General features: G+C 55.5%; 7 protein-coding genes across 7 annotated transcripts; 4 read left to right on the top strand and 3 right to left on the bottom strand.

Moving 5' to 3' along the window:
• Positions 1-45: 45 nt before the first annotated feature.
• On the bottom strand, positions 46-2,766 carry A1O3_01965 (uncharacterized protein; the record flags this gene model as incomplete). Its single annotated transcript, XM_007732108.1, has 3 exons — positions 46-825; positions 903-2,436; positions 2,495-2,766. The coding sequence occupies 3 exons, from the start codon at positions 2,764-2,766 to the stop codon at positions 46-48; spliced, it is 2,586 nt and encodes an 861-aa protein (XP_007730298.1).
• A 916-nt stretch (positions 2,767-3,682) lies between these two features.
• On the top strand, positions 3,683-4,762 carry A1O3_01964 (uncharacterized protein; the record flags this gene model as incomplete). The annotated part of the gene is made up of 1 exon (XM_007732107.1): positions 3,683-4,762. One exon carries the CDS (start codon positions 3,683-3,685, stop codon positions 4,760-4,762), a length of 1,080 nt encoding a protein of 359 aa, XP_007730297.1.
• An 879-nt stretch (positions 4,763-5,641) lies between these two features.
• A1O3_01963 (uncharacterized protein) lies at positions 5,642-6,706 on the top strand (the record flags this gene model as incomplete). Its single annotated transcript, XM_007732106.1, has 3 exons — positions 5,642-5,668; positions 5,720-6,097; positions 6,152-6,706. 3 exons carry the CDS (start codon positions 5,642-5,644, stop codon positions 6,704-6,706), a joined length of 960 nt encoding a protein of 319 aa, XP_007730296.1.
• Positions 6,707-6,999: 293 nt separating this feature from the next.
• On the top strand, positions 7,000-9,245 carry A1O3_01962 (uncharacterized protein; the record flags this gene model as incomplete). The annotated part of the gene is made up of 3 exons (XM_007732105.1): positions 7,000-7,296; positions 7,392-8,163; positions 8,224-9,245. The coding sequence occupies 3 exons, from the start codon at positions 7,000-7,002 to the stop codon at positions 9,243-9,245; spliced, it is 2,091 nt and encodes a 696-aa protein (XP_007730295.1).
• A 240-nt stretch (positions 9,246-9,485) lies between these two features.
• Positions 9,486-10,217, bottom strand: A1O3_01961 (peroxiredoxin 5, atypical 2-Cys peroxiredoxin; the record flags this gene model as incomplete). Its single annotated transcript, XM_007732104.1, has 4 exons — positions 9,486-9,511; positions 9,564-9,775; positions 9,833-10,056; positions 10,122-10,217. 4 exons carry the CDS (start codon positions 10,215-10,217, stop codon positions 9,486-9,488), a joined length of 558 nt encoding a protein of 185 aa, XP_007730294.1.
• A 5,066-nt stretch (positions 10,218-15,283) lies between these two features.
• On the top strand, positions 15,284-17,083 carry A1O3_01960 (two-component system, unclassified family, response regulator; the record flags this gene model as incomplete). The annotated part of the gene is made up of 1 exon (XM_007732103.1): positions 15,284-17,083. One exon carries the CDS (start codon positions 15,284-15,286, stop codon positions 17,081-17,083), a length of 1,800 nt encoding a protein of 599 aa, XP_007730293.1.
• A 917-nt stretch (positions 17,084-18,000) lies between these two features.
• A1O3_01959 (uncharacterized protein) lies at positions 18,001-18,534 on the bottom strand (the record flags this gene model as incomplete). The annotated part of the gene is made up of 1 exon (XM_007732102.1): positions 18,001-18,534. The coding sequence occupies one exon, from the start codon at positions 18,532-18,534 to the stop codon at positions 18,001-18,003; it is 534 nt and encodes a 177-aa protein (XP_007730292.1).
• Positions 18,535-18,872: the final 338 nt, after the last annotated feature.

Here is an 18,872-nt window from a genome sequence, read left to right as displayed (position 1 = left end):
TATCTCACTATTGATAACATAGATAGCCTCCAATATTCTATCGCCTTAGACCGTTTCGCGCCCTTTCGTCTGCCGTGCCCGTTTGCGCGCAGCGACTTTCTCGTCTTCTCGCGCTCGTTTCCGTGTAGCAACAATCTTGTCGCGCTCAGCTTTCGCGGCCAAATACTTCTCGGTGTGAGCCAACGGCTGACCGTCTCGACTTCTCACCGTCGTGTCGTGGATCACGGGAGGTTTGGTGAAGAACAGCACGCGCCCTTGGTCGTCTTGAGGGAAACTGTCTCGAATGCGTTTCGGGATCGATGCGTTGGCAATGTCGGAGAGCACGTAGACCTCGGCCGCACGTTGATCCGGCAGCGTCGGCGTATATGGGGGATATGACGGCGCAGCTTGCACTGGTGGACGGACGTAATTCTGGACCGGTGTGGCTGCACCGTAGCCGGGGGCATGTGCGGCGGTCAGGTTGGGCGCAGGATGCAGTTGCTGATGGGACGAGTAGGGCAATGCTTGCTGAGGAGCGGGCGTCTGCGGAGTGATGTTGGGCTGCAATGGAAGATGCGGCGGTTGCTGATATAGATTTTGACGGCCATACTGAGGGGCAGGTGAGATTGATTGCTTTGGAAACGGCGCGACATGAGGAGTGACCGATGGAGACGGACGCGTCAGTTGAGGCTGTAGATTGGCGGAGCCGGTGCTGGCCTGCCTGTCCACACTGGGCCGAGACTGGATGTTTGGCATAGTGCTGGTCGAAGGTTGTCGCACCGGTTGTGGCGGAGGAGTCGGAGGAGTCGGAGGAGGTGGCGGTGTAGGTTCAGGAGGTGGTGATTGCTATTAGAAGGTCAGCAGACGTCGCAAAATGCAGAAGCAAAGCCGGCCAGCCAAGTCTGGGGGACAAGCCAACTCACATTTTCCTCCCGAGGCTGCTTGTGAATGGCACCCGTGATGGGAGGCGCGTTTGGATGGCCCCAAGTAGGAGCTGGAATCTCATCCGTCTCTTTCATCTCGTCCTTCAGCAGATGCTTCAGTGGGCTGGGGACCTTCTTGATCTTGCGAGGGATGTCAAACAGATCCATCTCATAGTCCTTGTCACGAACTTCGTCTGGCAAGCAGCTGGCCCAAGTCTTGATCTTGTTGAACCGGTGCTTTTCCTCGTTGTACCGGGCCTCGCACACGTAGACCTCTTTCGTCAGGTCGAAGTTTCGAGGGCGGCCGCGACTGTACCTTGTGAAGAACATGACGAAGCACCGGTCCACGACCTCCTCAATGCGGTGATCCCGGTACTGGCCCGTCTTGACCACCTCGTTGGGGAAGAAATGCTTCTCGTACTGATGCACGGTCTGTTCCGGACGATAGTACCAACACGCGTTGATCCACTTCTGGCCTTCAGGGTCTTCCCACGTCCGGTAGATTTGGGCCACAATCGGCTTGGTCACGTCGTTCGGGTTCTGAATATGAATCCAGTCGCCAACCTTCCAGAGCTCATTTTTGTACAGGATGCCGGAGGGCAGAGGCCGTCGCCCGTCCTCCATGAGATATTCCTCATCTGGCTTTGCTTTTTCAATTTCGAGCAGTTTCTGCGCTTCGGCTTGCAGTTCTACTGCATCCTGATAGATCTCGCTGCCATCTTCGTTGAATTGTTTCGCATTGCTGAACATCAAGTCGAGATCCTTCATGAATTGTTCCAAGGACTGATACTTCTTCCTTTTGGATTTCTTCTTGATGGCATCGAGCGCGATCGGATCCTTGATTGCAAGGAAATATGCCGGATACTCTGCCTTGTCGGGCAGTCTCTCGAAATGGCGGATCTTGAGGTTGCCGGCATCGTCTTTCGGCTTGCGAATGCCCTTCAAGACGGCCTTGATCCGGGCTTCCATCGGCGTATCAACTTTCGGAGGGCGACCCCGGCGCTTGCGAACATCGCCATCGTTGAGCTTCTCGTCGTCGTCGTCACGACCTTTTCGTCCGGATATGCTGGGTCTCCCGCCCTTCCGGCTCCTCCTCCTCCGTCGATCATCGTCCGAGTCATCAGCATCGTCGTCCTCGTCGTCCTCGTCCTCCTGCTCGTCTTCGTTTTCCTCTTCGTCCTCCGATGCTGGATCTGGTTCTGGAGTGGCATACGGTATCTCACCCAGATCCGGGAAGACTGTTTCTTCTTGTTTGATCAACCCTTGGTCGACCAGCTTCTGCAGCTCGTCCTTGAACAGCTTCTGCAGCTCCAACACATCCCGCACTGGGCCTGAATTGGGTCGGTTGTATACTTGGGCATTGTGAACGATGCAGGCGAAGTCGCGCACGAATTCGGGGATCCCTGTATATTGCTTTCTCTGTATCTTGCCCTTAAGCGTACTGAGCGCGACAGGATCCTTGATGATTTCGTGGTAATCGGGAAGGTTCCGTCGGTTAGGGATGCGTCTGAACAAGGTAGAAGGGAAATGTTCCCTGCCGACCGATTAGCCCCCAAACACCCACACCAACACGCTTCCTGGAGGGTGCATACTCATCGCCCTTGAGTTTGATCTTGTAGTTTGTCAAGACGTCCGTGATGTTCTTGAGCGCCTTGTACTGTTCGTGGGTAACAGCCGGCTCTTCCCCGTTCTGTGCTTGTGCTTGTGCTTGTGCTTGTGCTTGTGCTTCTGCTTCTGCTCCATCTTCTTCGTTGTCCGACTTCTCGTCTCCCGTGTCCTCGTCTTTGACTGCGGGCTTCACCTCGATGGACTGCACCGGCACCAGCTCTGGCGCGCCAGCTTCTGCGCTTGAGGTCTCCGCCATTGTTCAACTGCGGTGACCGCGACCGCGACTTCACGCTGGGAACAGGAACGACAGAGGCGCATAGGATGGTAGTATACGGCGGAAATGGTGGAGCGAGCGAATCGCAGGCATCGAAAGTCGCGACGCGACTCACTCAAATTGAATGCGAGATGACGGCGGGACCCGGATCGGCGACAAGCGACTGGCGGAGGGGAATCAGATGCCTAAGGTACGGATAACTAGGTTAATTAGATGGTGAGTGGTGACAGGCTCAAGAGACCAGCGCCATTCCTAGGTACTATCATCATCGTACAATTCCATACTCTGCCCGCTGGACAGTGGACAGGATCCTAGACAGTGGACACTCTCCGCTGCCAGTTCCCATGGGAGGCTTGGCGCAGTCGGGCCTCAGGCGCTCCTGCCGTCTTCCGCACCTCATCTCCCCGCATGCCTGGTATAGACATACAGGAGTTACTAGTACTCCGTGCATACAGTACTCTGTACATAGACTCCCTCGGCGTCCGCGTCTCTTGCTCTCGCCCTCTGTGGCTTTTTGCTATCTTTATCTGTTTGCTTGCCTGGCCAATTGCTGATTGCCAATTGCTCTTGCTGTTGGATCCCACAAGGACGAGCCACCGCAACCCTTCCCCGAATCGACTTTCGTCTGATGACACCCTGACCTGACATTCCCCTGCCACCGTCACCGAGATCTGGCTTGGACAGAAGTGCTCCTTGCCTGCTGCAGACGGAACAGCAGGCGCTGCTTCCACTTCTGACCAGGCCCTTCGATGTGGCAAGAGTGTCCACCCAAGCCCATTTGTCATCGTTGAGACAGCGGCCCTCGGGGACGATATAGACGGTTTCCTCGCACGACTGTTCTTCTCCTCGAGTGGTGTTCCCTCATCCAGACCGCCTTACCCTTACTAAGCTCAACACGATGCGGGTCCGTATCCGAGACCCCTCGGGCAAATCAAGCACTGCGACACTCGATGACTCTGCGACAATAGACACGCTGCGGAAAACAATCGCAGCTGAAACGTCTTTGTCTGCCTTTGAAGTCAAGTATGGCTATCCTCCGAAACCACTGGTGCTCGACCAATATCCTTCTTCCAAGCTGCTCTCGGAGCTTGAATTCAAACTGAACGGAGAACAGCTGATTGTCAATTCTGTTGAACCGTCGTCAGGCCGCAAAGATATTCCTCAGCCACTTCAGTCGGCACATAGCAGCGGCTCTCAGCAAGAGGCCCAAACCGGTCCCTCCAAGGACCCGAATCCCACTTCTCGATCATCCGCGGCCGCATCCCAGCCGGCTCCCACCCTTCAGGGATCCTCATCAGCACCTTTATCACTCACCCGGAAAGACAATAAAGAGATGTCGGATCCGCCCGAAATCTTCCTCCCAGATCTAGGAGGGAGCTTGGTTCTGCGAATCATGCCGGACGACAATTCGTGTCTGTTCAGAGCGATTGCCAGCGCTGTCATGTCAGACATGGACACAGTAACGGAATTGAGATCCATCGTTGCCCAAACAATTCAGGCCAACCCTGATAAATATTCGAAGCCAATCTTGGATAACAAAGAACCGGACGCATATTGTCGGTGGATACAGAGTGAGGATGCCTGGGGTGGCCAAATCGAACTTGACATCCTGAGTCAGCAATTTGACATCGAAATTTGCAGCATTGACGTCCAAACTTTGCGGGTTGACAGATACAACGAAGGAGCTCGTCGACGTTGCTTCGTTGTCTACTCGGGCATCCATTACGACACAATCGCACTTAGTCTGTTCGGGATGCCACCAGAGGATGATGTCAAGCAGTTTGAGCAACCGTTGTCGGATGAGGTCCTTCCACAGGCTGTGGCTTTGTGTCAGAGGCTCCAGGAAAAACATTACTACACCGACACTGCTGGATTCAGGCTTAAATGTGGTGACTGCGGCGCCACCTGTATTGGTGAGGCTGGAGCAACTCAGCACGCCCAAGCGACTGGCCACTATAATTTCGGAGAGGCCACATAGCATGTGGTCCATCCCATCCCCTAGGATGAGTCTACTCCCTGGATGAACCTGGTGTGTTGCGCACAAGCGAAGAGGAGCCCCGCCTTGATCGTACCAGAAGAGCACACTGAGATGCAGAGTATTGGACAGAACTGGGCCTGCCTTGGAGGCCGACGCTATCTGAAGAGACATCCTCTATATACTCACATCCTTCCATGAGAAATCTGACACGTCGATCGAGTGATAGTTTCCTTTGTGTTTTCTCCCAAGTTGTCCCAACTTCGATGACGACCCAGGGGGATGCTCAGATGTAATGTGATTTCTCTGGCCTATCGACGTTGGTGGAATGCGAGAAGCTCGAAGAACGGACAGGCGAGATGAGGTCCACAGTGCCACGCCTCACCTACTTCAGGTCCCGGTTTGGTCCTGGCAGTCTTTGGCCAACCCCGTTCAATTGACGTGCCGCAGCAGACTCTTACACATAGTTTCTGACTCGATCTTCGATCAGGCGCACTCTTTTCGCTCGGTTGATTTTGTGAAGAAGGAATGGGCTTGGTTCCCTCCCGGTGGTGAACTTGCTTCAACAGGCTTAGACCCCACGCCGATCATCCCCAGTGCAACAGACTCCGACAGACAGGCTTCCAGATTAGGTTTGGTTCCCACTCCAGGTTTTGGGGTCCTGCTGTGTATCCGTATGGAATACGAATCTGATCTCAACATTTGGCCGGGCCCCTCTCCATTTACCCATAACCGAGGTTGTCTGTGAGCCTGTATATATCGGGCGTATCCTTCCTGTGATGCTTCCTCCTCTCCTGTGCCCTCATCTATCTTGCGTTCGCCTGGCGACTTGGTTCTCGTTGACAATCCCGTCTCCCCTTCACTCCCCTCAAGCGACTCAAGATGAGCTACGCGGACTCTTGGCTCGAGGTAGGTCCTTTCTGCTAAGACAAAGCGTCAACCACTTACCACAAGACACAGTTGGAGAAGAATCTAGGCGGTCGTGTGGTGCTGCATGGAACCCCTGAGGAGATACAGGCCCAGAATGATCAGCTGATTGAGATATTACTGCCCCAACTACCTGCACCGTCGGAGGCCGTCGAGAGTAAAGACGGCGAAGTCGACGGGGTCAAATACCGGCTGTACACGCCCAAGGAAGCATCGAAACAAGGCCCTCTGCCGGTCGGAATCTGGACACATGGTGGCGGGTGGATGACGGGCGATCTCAACTCAGACGATCTTCTTTGCAGAGTTGTTGCCGAGCATGCCCCGTCCATCATCGTCAGTGTCGACTATCGGCTGACGCCAGAGCACAAGGTCCCTACACAACTGCAGGATACGTTGAAAATCTATCGATGGGTATGAACCATCCTTGTTGCGGCAGGTTGCGTCGGCACTTCTGACCGCGATCAGGCGCACCAAAACGCGAGCTCGTTCGGCGGAGATGCAGACAAATTCTATACCATCGGTGGCTCTGCTGGTGGTGCGCTGGCTCTTCAGGTCGCCAACCAACTCACCAAGGATCCCTCAAAGCGCAGTAATATCAAAGGCGTCGCTGCTGTCGTCCCGTGCACCCTTCATTGGGATTACGTGCCGGCCGAGTACCAGGGCATTTTCAAGGCTTACGAGGACAACAAGGAGAATGTCCCGATCATCGACAAAGGCTCGATGGAGGTCTTCTATCACCATGCCGGGGTCGACCCCAAGGACAGCGACATCTTCACTGCTTTGGCCACCGAGAACCACAAGAACTTTCCACCAACGTACTTTGTCAGTTGTGAGAAGGATCCACTGCGAGACGACGCGTATGTAATGGAAGCGGCGCTGAAGAAAGCTGGTGTCCCCACGAAGCATGATCATTACAAGGGCTTGCCGCATTACTTCTGGATCTTCCCCTCGGTGCCCGAAGGCCAACAGTTTGTGGGAAATCTGATAGGCGGGGTGAAATGGTTGCTTTCGCAATCTTGACTGCAGATGGAGGGTTAGGCAGACGCAAGCACGGAATCAGTCTGAAGCAGTTTTTATTCCAGTCTGGTAGGATCTTCATCGTGAAACAACTACGGGTGTCTGTCCGTAGACTGGAGGTTCTGGGGTGGTTTAGAAAGTTCAGGGGCCACCCTCGAGCTGACTCGCGTAGCACATGTTTCCCGCATTCGCGCATCCTTCCCCACAGAGTACCCGTACAGAATCTTGCCCTTAAGCCCACATTGCCCTTTCCCTTTCCCCTTCCCTCTCCCTCTCCTTCCCTTCGACACGCATACATGGCCACTCAGTACTTTGGCAGCCTGGATGGCCTCACCTCAACCGGCCCCGATAGCCCTACTACTCCGGGGACCGACGGTGCCTCGTCCAAACGAACCAATGCCCTTAGCACGAAACTCGCGACCGTCCTGTCCTCGTCGTACGCCGACTACGAGATCCGCGACGCGCTACGTCTTCTCGACCGGCGGGATGTGCACAACGATGAGGAAACGAGGAGGACTCTCAAATCCAATGCCCAGAAGGAGGTAATTGACTGCAATGCAAAGATCGTGGACGATTTCGGCCAGGTCGCAGAGGTATGTGGCCCCGACGACATGCCAGTGGAACGAAAAGACATGCGTGCGCGCAGAGGAATCTCACACTGATGCCTTACTCGGGGATGGTACTGTAGCAACTTCAACGTGTCGGCGCCATGATTGCCACCCTCAACGAGACCTGCGCCGCCATGCGCGAACACATCATCGCGGCGAAGCACGAATCCGATCCTGTCCTCGAGGAGGCCAGCACGCTGATCTCGCGCAAACAAGAGACGGAGACGAAACAGCAGCTCCTAAACGCTTTCACCGCCCACTTCCTCGTCTCCACGGCCGACCTCAATGCCCTGACCAGCTCCGCCGAGCCGCTGGACGATCAGTTCTTCGCCGTGCTCGCTCGAGTCAAGCAGATCCACCGCGACTGCGAGATCCTTCTGGGCTACGAGAACCAGCGGCTTGGGCTGGAGGTGATGGAGCAGACGGCGCGCCATCTCGACGCCGGGTTCAAGAAACTCTACACCTGGATCCAACGCGAGTTCAAGGCCTTGGATCTTGAAGACCCCCACATCTCGGGCTCGATCCGCCGCGGCCTGAGGGTGCTGAGCGAACGTCCCACGCTCTTTCAGAATTGCCTCGACTTCTTCGCCGAGGCCAGGCAGAGTACCTTGGCAGATGCCTTCCAGGCGGCCCTGACGGGCTCTGCAGGCGCGGCAAAGGCGATTGAGTTCTCCACACACGAGCCGCTGCGCTACGTCGGCGACATGCTGGCCTGGGTACACTCGGCCGCCGTGTCGGAGAAGGAGGCTCTCGAGGGCCTCTTCGTGTCTGACGCCGACAAAATTTCAAAGGGCCTGTCGGCCGGCCGGGCCAGCGAGCCGTGGGCACGCATCAGCCGGGCGCGGCGGACGAGTGTATCGTCCATGGCCTCTTCGCCGTCCTCGTCCTCGTCCTCCTCGGGGACTGACGAAGAGGACGTCGTCTTCGACGGCCGCAGGGCCTTGTCGGATCTTATATCCCGCAATCTCGCCTCCGTATGCGAGACGCTGAAGTCTCGCATCGATGTGGCGATCCGCAGCAGCGCCGATCCAGTCGTGGCCTTCAAGATCTTCAACCTGCTAGACTTCTACCGGAACATCTTCACCAAGCTGCTCGGCGCCGAGTCGTCGCTGTCAAAGGCCATCGGGACCTTGCAGTCCTCCACGCTTGCCCACTTCGAAGCCATGATGGAAGAGCAGACTACCGCTGCTACTGCTGACAACACGCCGTCTACCGACCTCGCCCCGCCTGCATTCCTCACCACAGCCCTAACACAATTCTCCGAGGTCGCCCGTGCGCGAGGCCCGCAGATGAGCGAGACCGAGTTGGAGCGGCTCTTTGCCGCCGTGCTCAGTGGGATACTGACTGCATGCGCCGAGGCTGCGGTGCAGATCCCCGACGTCCGCCGCAGCACCATCTACAGACTCAACTATATGGGGGCGATGCGCTCGACTCTAGCTTCGGTTTCTGCCCAGGTCCCGCCGGCGCAGGTTCCCCTGGAGAGAGCCACCTCTGAGGTCCGGTCCCTGCATCATCAGTTGGTGGATCACTTGAGCACCACGTTGCTGGAGGATTCGGGCGTCAGAGACCTCATGCAGGAAATTGATGCGCGCCGAAGCCACGATGCCCAGGCTCGTAGGGCGTGGGCGGCAGACCATCTGGACGAGGCGGCACAGCGGCTGGACGATTTCCTGGCGTCTGCACTCATGGACGCGCAGGAGGGCCTGAAGAATCTACTCGATCGGACCCTCGCCAAGGACGTGGTTTCCGAGGCCGTGGAGCGGTTTTGTACAGAGTTCGACGAGCTCGAGGGTATATTGGAGATTATGAATACTGAGCATGTCGGAGCAGACGCTGACCAGGGCGTTGGAAACGACCATGTCAATGGGCAGGCAGTTTCAATCAGGGACCGCTACCCTCGAACCAGTACCGAAGTCCGGGCCTTGTTGAGTTAATGACAAGACCATGTACAGAGTCATCGCCGGATTACGAACGGTGAAGAGGCTAAGAGCAAATGTAAATTGAGCTTGAGAAACGTATCCGATGGAAATACTATTTCAAGTCCTTGCCCTTTACCGGCATTAGACTAGAGCTAGTAGCAGCTCAATAACGCTCTGCAGTTGGCCATGCATGGTCAATGCTCTTAGGAGGCATTTTCAGCTTCTGTTGTCAAGCCATAATGATGTGATGGGAGTCTACAACACTTTATCCGCAGCGGAAACTGTTGCAAAATTAGATGTGGGATGGGTATCAACTCGGACTGAAGAACTCACCCGTGAGGCCGGTGTTGTCGGGCTCAACAGCAACCTTGACAGCCTTTCCATCTTCGGTGACCACGGCGTAGCGTTTGCTTCGTTTGTTGCCCAAGAGTGGCGTAGCATCAAACTCGACATCCCAAGCTCGAGTAAACTCGCCGGCAGGGTCAGCGAGGAATCGAATGCCGCTGCTCTTCGACTCGTCGAGACTCTTTGCCCAAGCCTTGGTGCTGCAATAGCAATCAGCTGGTTATGTCCGTGTATAGAGGGTTTTTCTGGAGCCTTACACAAAAGGATCGTTGACAGCTACCACAAAGACCTTTCCGGCATTTTTGAGTTTATCACTGGCAATGTAGCCAGGGATGTGGGTGTCGGAGCATGAGGGCGAGAATGCAGCGGGGACGCCGATGATGACCCCTTTGCCGGAACCGAGCTCCTTGGAAAGGTTGACCTTGTTGCCGGGGGAGTCCTCGACCAGGTCGATGTTCGGGATGGATTCGCCGACTTTGACCTGTACCAAGCAGTCAGAGATAGAACGTGGGGAGCTGCGGAGACATGGGACGTAGAGGGAGATACCATGATTGCAGGTGTTGACGAGAATGATCTGATGAAAGAGGGAGACAAAGCTTGCCGGAGTGAGGGTGAAGAACGCAGGACAGATCGAGCGAACATTGCAAAAGGATGCTGAGGGGTTTATCGCCGGCGAAGATTTGGAATCAGAGGCAGGACAAAGTGAAAGGCAGGCGCAGTTCAACTTGGCCTGACGTGTTACGGAGTACTCTGTCTACATAGGGCAAGGAAGGTGCGAATAAAGGTCCGAGGATGGCCAATTGCGCAATCCGACGGTGTTGACAGCGTATCAGCTCCTGCCGCTCCTGCTGCTCCTGCCGCTCCTGGCCAGGCACACAACGTCATCGCTGCGGGGAAGCAGTGCCACTGCCACTGCACTGCAGCTGCACCTTCAAGTTGAGGTGCCTGCGTGCCTGCTCCCACCGGGGACCACCAAAAGCTCAACCCTCCCACCACCAACTTCCCGCCCTGCAGCCTGATCGCCTGCTAAGTCTCTACTGTACTGTAAACGGGGGGCGCGGGTGGCAGTCAAAGAACACTATTATAATATCGCCGATGTCTCCGATTGATACACGATCCCCCTTACTTTGCCCTAGACGACACCAACTACTAATATTGCGCGACGACTTAACCGGTTATCTTGCCCTCCCAAGTAAACCCGCCCCGTGTTAGGTCACGAGTTGAGGTGAATGCAACTTCAAAGACATCAGGAGATGGATACAGTCGTAGTAGGGTAAGGTGGTTGCAGCCGAAACGTTTGGCTAGAATCCCGCAAGACGGTGCGATCCGAGAAATCCTCAAGGACGGTAGGTTCGAGCGGGGAGACGGGCCAGTGCATTATTTGATCTGGAGTATACTACCTCCAGTAGGTACCTACCTAGTACATAAACATATCCGTATATACGGATAGATGGCTGACGATATCATTACCTAGCAGCCTTTGTTCCTAGATGGACTCGGGACGAGATGCAGCTACAGTACGGAGTACGGATACACGTGGTGACCACGCCTTCGCACGCCGTTCTCGCTTGCTACTTCGGTACACTTGATGCAAGTCATGATAGGGTCGACGGTTCTTTGATGCATGCACGATGCACGAATGCACAATGTCGGCTAGTAGCAATTACGGGGTGCTAATAAGCAAGATCCTTCGTGCTTCCTCGACGGCTTTGCCCTCCGGATAGAGTTAGCCATGTCCCAACTAGTAATGCTATAGCCGTCTGAATTACCCAAAACAGAGCTGTCTCCGAAAGACTCCTCAGTTTCGACGTTGTGACATGTCCCAAAGGAGCGGCCTGTTAAAGTCAGCCTCGACCCAGCCCTGTCGTCAGATACTCGTTCGAGGTCCAGACCCTCCCCTTCCAATCTCAGGCCACCTCTACATCTCGGATTACAAGGACAGGGACCCTGGAGTGCTCTAACCGATCCTATCTTGACCCCAGAGCAGCGGCTACCCCGTGCACGCCGGTGACGACTTCCTGTCACCGAAAGTGCCCACGGCCCACGTGAAACTAGTGTTTCCTGCACGTTGCACGTTCTCGGTGCGCAAGGAAGCTTGAACCGGCCTCGGTCGGCTAGTGCAGTGGCCGACAACACTGATCGTTCTTGCGAAGGTAGGTACGTATATGTGTTCCTTGAACTGCGGATAGACCGAGGCTGAGCTCGAGCTCGCCATGTAATAGTGTGCGCTGTGCGGGCTTACAAGACCAAAGACCATTCCAAAGGTTTGTTTGGCCAGGACCCCTGGGGGTCTTGTTGTGATAGAAGTTGCGCCGCCACGACGGCAAATTAAGGTGTGGCTTCGAATCCGAGTTTCGTCTGTGTCGGCCACGAAGCGGAACCATATAGTATATACTATTTACTATAGTAGTATAGTATTTGGACCTAGGTATGTACCTACTGGTACCGAGTGCTCCGTAATCTGCATGGTGCATGGCATTCCAGCGTGCTTGAGCGTTCTTCTTACCCAAATTGGCTTGAATGGAAACAACATGGCACCAAAAGGGAAGCACGTACCTGGCTGATGGGTCAGTCCTCGCGTCGCGGCCCTTCTAGCCCCAGGCACGAGGGGTAAAGTGACAGGGCCGTCAAAGGCTCTTGCAGGATGCATATACGTATCCTACGACAACACCCTCGCCCCGAGCTCCTGCCCATACTAGGTAGTAATACAGCTGTAAGCCTCAGGAGATGTCATGTCACCAGCAGGATAGCTGCGATGAAGCTAACAAAGACTTGCAGTTCCGAGCCTGTTTTCTCGCAAGGGATACCGTAATGAGGCACCTGCACCTGCTCATGAGCTATTAGGTGAAATCCTACAGATTCATTTCCAACGTGATTTAGGGCTGGTCGGCTTGAAAGCATCACACCCCTGCGCGAATCAACATTCCCAGTCTCTGATGCGGACAAGGGAGGGCGGCTGTCAGTTTTCGCTCATTTCCGGACAGGGACCATGACCAGCCACAGGGCATGCAGTCAGCGACTCGGTGGTGGTGTAGCAACGCCGTTCAGTATTCCTTGGCTCCTCTGCTGCGAGTCTGAGGCTATCCGCGGCCGCCGTCCATCGACAGCGGTGAACGATGAACTGTTGACCTCCTCTTCTACGGAGTACTTTTCTGGAAATGAATCTCAATGTTTCGGGGGACGGGGGAGGGGGGAGGTGGGACAGGGGGTCGCACATTACTGAGCTCTTGGTAGACTTGGGGATCCAGATTCGGCGTGCAGGGGACTTAGGGGACTGACCTGGATGGTTGGTCCCTCGTCGCGGCGCAGCCATCACACTGTTTTGGGCGAAGAGAAAGACGGCAGAGAGCAAGAAACAGAGCAACATTGGTCCAATCGGGGAGGCTGAAGGACCGTCCCCTTGAAGTTTGTTCCTACACTACGTACAACACCCCGGCTACAGGGCCTTAGGGCCGTGTAGCGATGGCAGAGGAAGCGGGGAACATGCTTGCTCGTGTGGTGATTGAGTTTTTTTGTGGTGATTGAGTTTTTTTGTGGTGATTGAGTTTTAGGGAGATTCAAATTATTATTACAGTATCATTCAAGCCGGAGGGAATTGGCGCAGACTCCATCGAGGGCAAAGCAGGTACGACTGTAGGTCCTGCCTACCTAAGGTTGGTAGGCACGTTAGGAACTACGAGGTGCTGTAACTGGAGTCTCCATAGATACACCGTACTCCAGACCCTGATCTGGTCGGTCTCTTGACAATATCACCCAGGCTATTCCCTCCGTGCTAGGTGGACCTGTCGCATTGGGCGAGCATTTTGGGTAGTGTACGGAGTACCTGTATCCGTTCACTGTCAGTGTTCACTCCCTGGTAGGTACCGTTCAGTACAGTAGCCCGCCGGCGGCGCTGGCCGCTTGATGCACGACGCACAAGCCTCCTGAGTGCTGAGTCCTAGCAGCCCTTCACAACGCTCCCAGGCGTGACCAAGCCTGAAGGGTGGCTATTCATTGACGTCCGCCATCCGGCCCCCGCCATAGCATCCACTTTCAATGCAAGCCCGGTATGCTAGTAAGAGCACCGCAACCAATCCACGGAAGTGTGTATGTACTAGCATCCTCGGCTCGCTCACTGGCTTCCACAGTATTGGTGTGCTTGATTGCTTTCCAGGGCCTGAGCCCTGACTCTATGGTGGCCCTTGCTACGCTGCTGCCGAGGGAAAAGGAGAAATGAAATGGAAGCAGAAGCAGATGCGGAACCAGAAGCACAGTAGAAGCCGAAACAGAACAGAAGCAATCATTTTGATGTGGTGTAGCGGGTGTCAGTCCGAGAAATCCTGGCGCTTTTGGCACATCCGACCCTGGTTTCGACACTGGCGGCGCAGTCTAAGGACTAGCTGGACGGCTAGCAGCCTCCAGGCAGGTAGCTGTACCCGTCCTGTATGGATGGAGTCTAGAGTTAACTGTATTCTGGGCATGCAGGGCCCCCCAAGCCTTTTCGCTACCCATCTGCTACCCATTCGCTACCACTCGCTACCACCCATGACGGGGGTCGGATAGGGCTTTAGGGCCTGAGAGCCTCTGTGGCCAGCCTAGGGATCGAAACTGCCACACTGACTGCTGTCCTGTATGGATCTTGTATGGAAACTGTACGGCCAGTCAGTCCGACCGATACGGAGGACGAGGGACCTAGTTAGGTGCTAGCAGTAGTCACTCTAGGGTCTCCTAAGTCCTAACTTAGGTCCTTAGGTCCTTAGTCCCCTACGCCCCTACGCCCCTAGGTCCCCAGGTCCCTCCCAAACCTCAGCCTCCAACCCCGGCGCCCTGTCTCAATCCCTCCCTCACTCTCTCACTCAGCTTCAAATCGGTGCTGCCCCGTCACTGCCATGCCAGTGCACTATCCACCATCCACCATCCCGACATCCACCATCCACCATCCACCTCTCCTCCTCCCACTCACCACTCACCACTGGCAAACTGCAATTGCAACTGCACCCACTGACCCGATGACCTTGACCGTGCACTGCACCTTGTTGGATCCTCGATCCTCCCTCGCTCCGCTACTGCTCCGTAAACACGCCTCAACGACCTTACCTGACCTCCCGACCTTCCTCATCGCACTCCAAACACATCTCCCGCTCGCCCTCCCTTGTTATCCGCCTAGCGCACACGCCTATTGTCTCGGAGATCTCTCATAACTCCCGCCGCCGCCGCGAACCCTCCCCGTCCCAAGATTCTCCTCCAGTGCTCTGCTACAACCCGCCGCCCGCCTATCCAGCCCTGCCTACGCAGCCTGTGTGACTCGCATATCGCTCCCCAGCATTCCATTCCATCGCCCGCCATCTCGCGACTGCATACACAATCAACCCCCTTGGCTCACCTGCTCGAATCTGCTCTCCTCTGTGATTGCCGCGCATCCCAAGGGATGTGTTCCTGATCCGGCTGCGTGCAGTTCATTGCATCACCGGTGTCCCTCACCGCCCACCTGCAATACGATAGCCATCCTTCAAGACCGCTGCGGAACCATACAATCGTCTTCTAAACGTCGGCATCCCTCGCCTCGCCTCGACTCGACTCGTCGGTCTGATCTAGGCGCACATGATGGAGAGCCAGAGCGGAGGCATTGGTTCGGCAAATAACTCGAGCGACTTCGTGCGCAAGCTGTACAAGTATGCCTGTCTTGTTGTTTCTGTCCGTCCTCACGAGACTAACCCCATGGGTGCAGAATGCTCGAAGATCCTTCGTACTCCTCAGTCGTACGTTGGGGCGATGACGGCGACAGTTTCGTCGTGCTCGAGAATGAAAAATTCACCAAATCCATCCTCCCCAAACATTTCAAACACTCCAACTTCGCCAGCTTTGTCCGCCAATTGAACAAGTACGACTTCCACAAGGTACGACAAAACAATGAGGACGGAGGGTCGTCGATATATGGCGCCAACGCCTGGGAGTTCCGCCACCCCGATTTCAAGGCGAACAGCAAAGCGAGCCTGGATAACATCAGGCGAAAGGCTCCGGCGCCTCGAAAGGCGTCCAATCTGACCGACGACCAGATTTCCATTCAGCAAATCGACCTAATGAACCAGCAGATTGTGGCGCAGGCCCAACAGATTGAGTCCTTGGTGCAGACGACCAGTCAACTTCAAATGAACCATCAGATGGTCGTGCAAGAGCTCCTCCGCCTGCAGAAAACCGTGGTCAACCACGACCGGGTCATGCAAGACGTCATGACATATTTGCATTCGGTAGATGCGAGGCAGCGAAGGGACAGCAAAGTCCTCTTTGCTCCCCAAGCAGATTCCACGCAGACGGGTACCACATTGACCCCCACAAGTCAAAACATGCTTGCTCAAGACGACGACGTCCCCGCCTCACCTCTCCAGCATGCCGCAAAGCTACTCAACGAAATCAAGCCTGACGGTCAGTTCAACATGGCCGGCCTCGAACAATTGAACACCAACATGCCGACCCCGACCATCCCGCAAGACACTCGCAACGCTCAGTTCCGCGGGTCCAACTCGGCCACGTCCAGCGGTAGCATGGGATTTGTCAAAATGAGTCCGAATGATATGGATACCGTCGTCTATCCCATGGGGACCACGAACGGCATTGACCCCATGTACAGTGAGCACATCAACAATATTCCCTACCCGATGCCGTCGAGAGATACAACACAAGATTCCCGCGCCCATTTTGCCGACAGTCGGAAGAAGGTTGGACTCCCCGACCCAGGTTGGAGCCGACCCCCGAGAATTCTCCTGGTGGAAGATGACCCAACTTGTCGACAGATTGGCGGCAAATTCCTGTATTCATTCTCCTGCGTGGTCGATTGTGCGCTTGATGGTCTCGAGGCGGTCAGCAAGATGCAAGAAGGCATCAAATACGACATGATTCTCATGGATATCATCATGCCTAATTTGGACGGGGTTTCTGCATGCCATATCATCCGACAATTCGACCGAACGCCCATTGTGGCCATGACCTCCAACATTCGATCGGATGACATCCAGATGTATTTCCACCACGGCATGGACGACGTCCTCCCCAAGCCTTTTACCCGGAAGTCCTTGCTGGACATGTTGGAGAAGCACCTGATACACTTGAAAAAGCTTCCACCGGGGATGGACGGACAGCAGAGCTCTTCAACAACCATGGGCGCTTCCGGTGGTCCTTCATCGACCGGTCAGTCCTCTCGCGATGACATGTCGGCTGGAACTTCTCCCGCAGGGTCCAGTGGAGCGTGGAATTCCCCTGGTCAATATTCCGGGGTGTCACCGGTCAATCCCAACATGCATTTCACGGGTATGTCCCAGCAGCAGCAGCAGCAACAATATGTGGATGTGAACGGGAACACCTTTCAGGCCGGCCCACAAACCCCGATGGGGATGAGGCAAGGCATGATACAACAGCAAGCCCAAAGGAGAGGGCAGGCTGACATGTCTGGTGGGAATGAGACGGGCAGCGCCCACAAACGACAGCGAATATACGCCCCACAGCAGTCAATGGCTGCTCCTATGCGGCAATGACTTGGGGCTTTGGTTGATTGAAGTGAGGGAATAGAAACACAACGACCATGTTATGAATCGGGCGATGCGCGAGTCGACGCAGGACGGGCCAAGATGAAGCTCACGAGTGGATGTCCGTCATTGCCATTCTCGCTTCGCATCGTGTGCGATGCTACATGATCCTTACGCCAGGACTCGCCTCCGTCTGTCATGGGAGCATGGATGACGCCAGGCCGGTTAAGGCACACAGCGACAAATATATTTACATTTACGACTTTGATGAAGGCATGCAGTGAATGGAGCAGGCTGGCCGGCAAAATTTCTTGTGCGATGATACCTGATACCTTCTCACCACGACTGAGCATCTGGATGGATTGTAATTGTGTTTGGCTAGGGGAGTTTCGGACAAGACTCCGGAAGTACAGAGAGAGAGACAGAGAGAGGGCGATGGCTGCGCGCCAGATTGATGGGCAGCGCCTCTTGGAGGCAAGCATATATCTTGCAGGCTTGTTGTACCTAAATCGTAGTTGCAGAAAGGCTTCGGCTTCGTCTTCTGCCTACCACAAACGCAGGTGGTAGATTGTCTACAGTATCTAACTTTCCGAACATCTAAGATGTCCGCTGATCCTGAGCTGATCAAGCCATGTTCAAGGCCAGTACCTACTGTACCTACTCCCTCCCAGTCTAGAGGCCCAAGCCCAACCTGAACTGCTCGAAATCACCACCTCAACCCCATGGCCACGGCCATAACAAGAGCAGGCTGGACCAAGGCCCAAGGCCATGCTCCCAGTATCTCCCAGTAAACAGATAGCTATACTGAGTGCCTGGCCATGACGGCGCGTTCATGCCGGGGCCAAGGCCGTGGCTTTGACCATGGCCCACGAGGTCGTTCCATCGCATCGCTCTCGGGTTCGGGTCCCGCAGGGGTCACCGTTAGGTCACAACTGCATCTTGTCCTTCTCCTTCTCCCACTGGTCGGGGGTCAAACATTTCGGCGTCCAGGCATGGATGGCGGCGATCTCAGCGCGCAGCGCATTGTTGACCAGGCGGTGGCGCGCAAGCAGGGTCTTGCTGTTAAAGTCGGGCGACACGATGATGGCGTTGAACGCCTGCCCGCACCCGCCGGACATGTCTTCGATCTCCACGTGGGTCGCGTGCAGCGTTTCCCTCAACTTGTGACTGAGGCTGTCGGCCGTCACTCCTGACGAGGCGGCATCGGCGGCCATCGGGGCAGATGCTGATGCTGATGCGGCGGCGCGAATAGGAGACGCTGCGCTGAACGGTCGCGACTGGCGGAAGCCGAGGAGCGCGAAGGCGCGGTTGCGAGAGAAGTGGTCGAGATGGTTGAGCGGGTGGTCGGCCGCGGCGAAGACTGACGAGGAGGAGATCGGTGCGCGGACAGCGACAGGGACAGGGACGGTGGCTGCTCTGCGGACGGCCTGCAATGACGCCTTAGCCACACGGGCCGGCATGGACAGTCGGGGGATGGCGGGTGGCGGATGGCGGTGTCTGTACAAGTATGTGTACCGTGCTACGGAGTCGGAGTACTGTGAGTAGGGGTATAGATGTAGTCGTGAGTCTGTAACAAAAAGGATGGATAGGATGTCCCGATTTTATTGCACGGAGTGCAACTGGTTGGAAATCAGCTTTTATGTCAGAATCTCCATAGAGTTGGAGCTGGCAGCAAATTGCGTCACGGGAATGTTTGCTTCGCAAGGGAATGCAATGCCGGCCACCGACAACAACCTCAATATTCAATAGCAACATTCAATAGCAACGATGCAGTCCAGCACCAGCACCAGCACCGCAG

This window comes from Capronia epimyces, assembly GCF_000585565.1.
Source record: "Capronia epimyces CBS 606.96 chromosome Unknown aczIQ-supercont1.2, whole genome shotgun sequence".
In the NCBI taxonomy this organism is placed as follows: domain Eukaryota; kingdom Fungi; phylum Ascomycota; class Eurotiomycetes; order Chaetothyriales; family Herpotrichiellaceae; genus Capronia; species Capronia epimyces.
The sequence above is the reverse complement of the archived record's forward strand: the minus strand, read 5'-3'. Positions and strand labels throughout refer to the sequence as shown.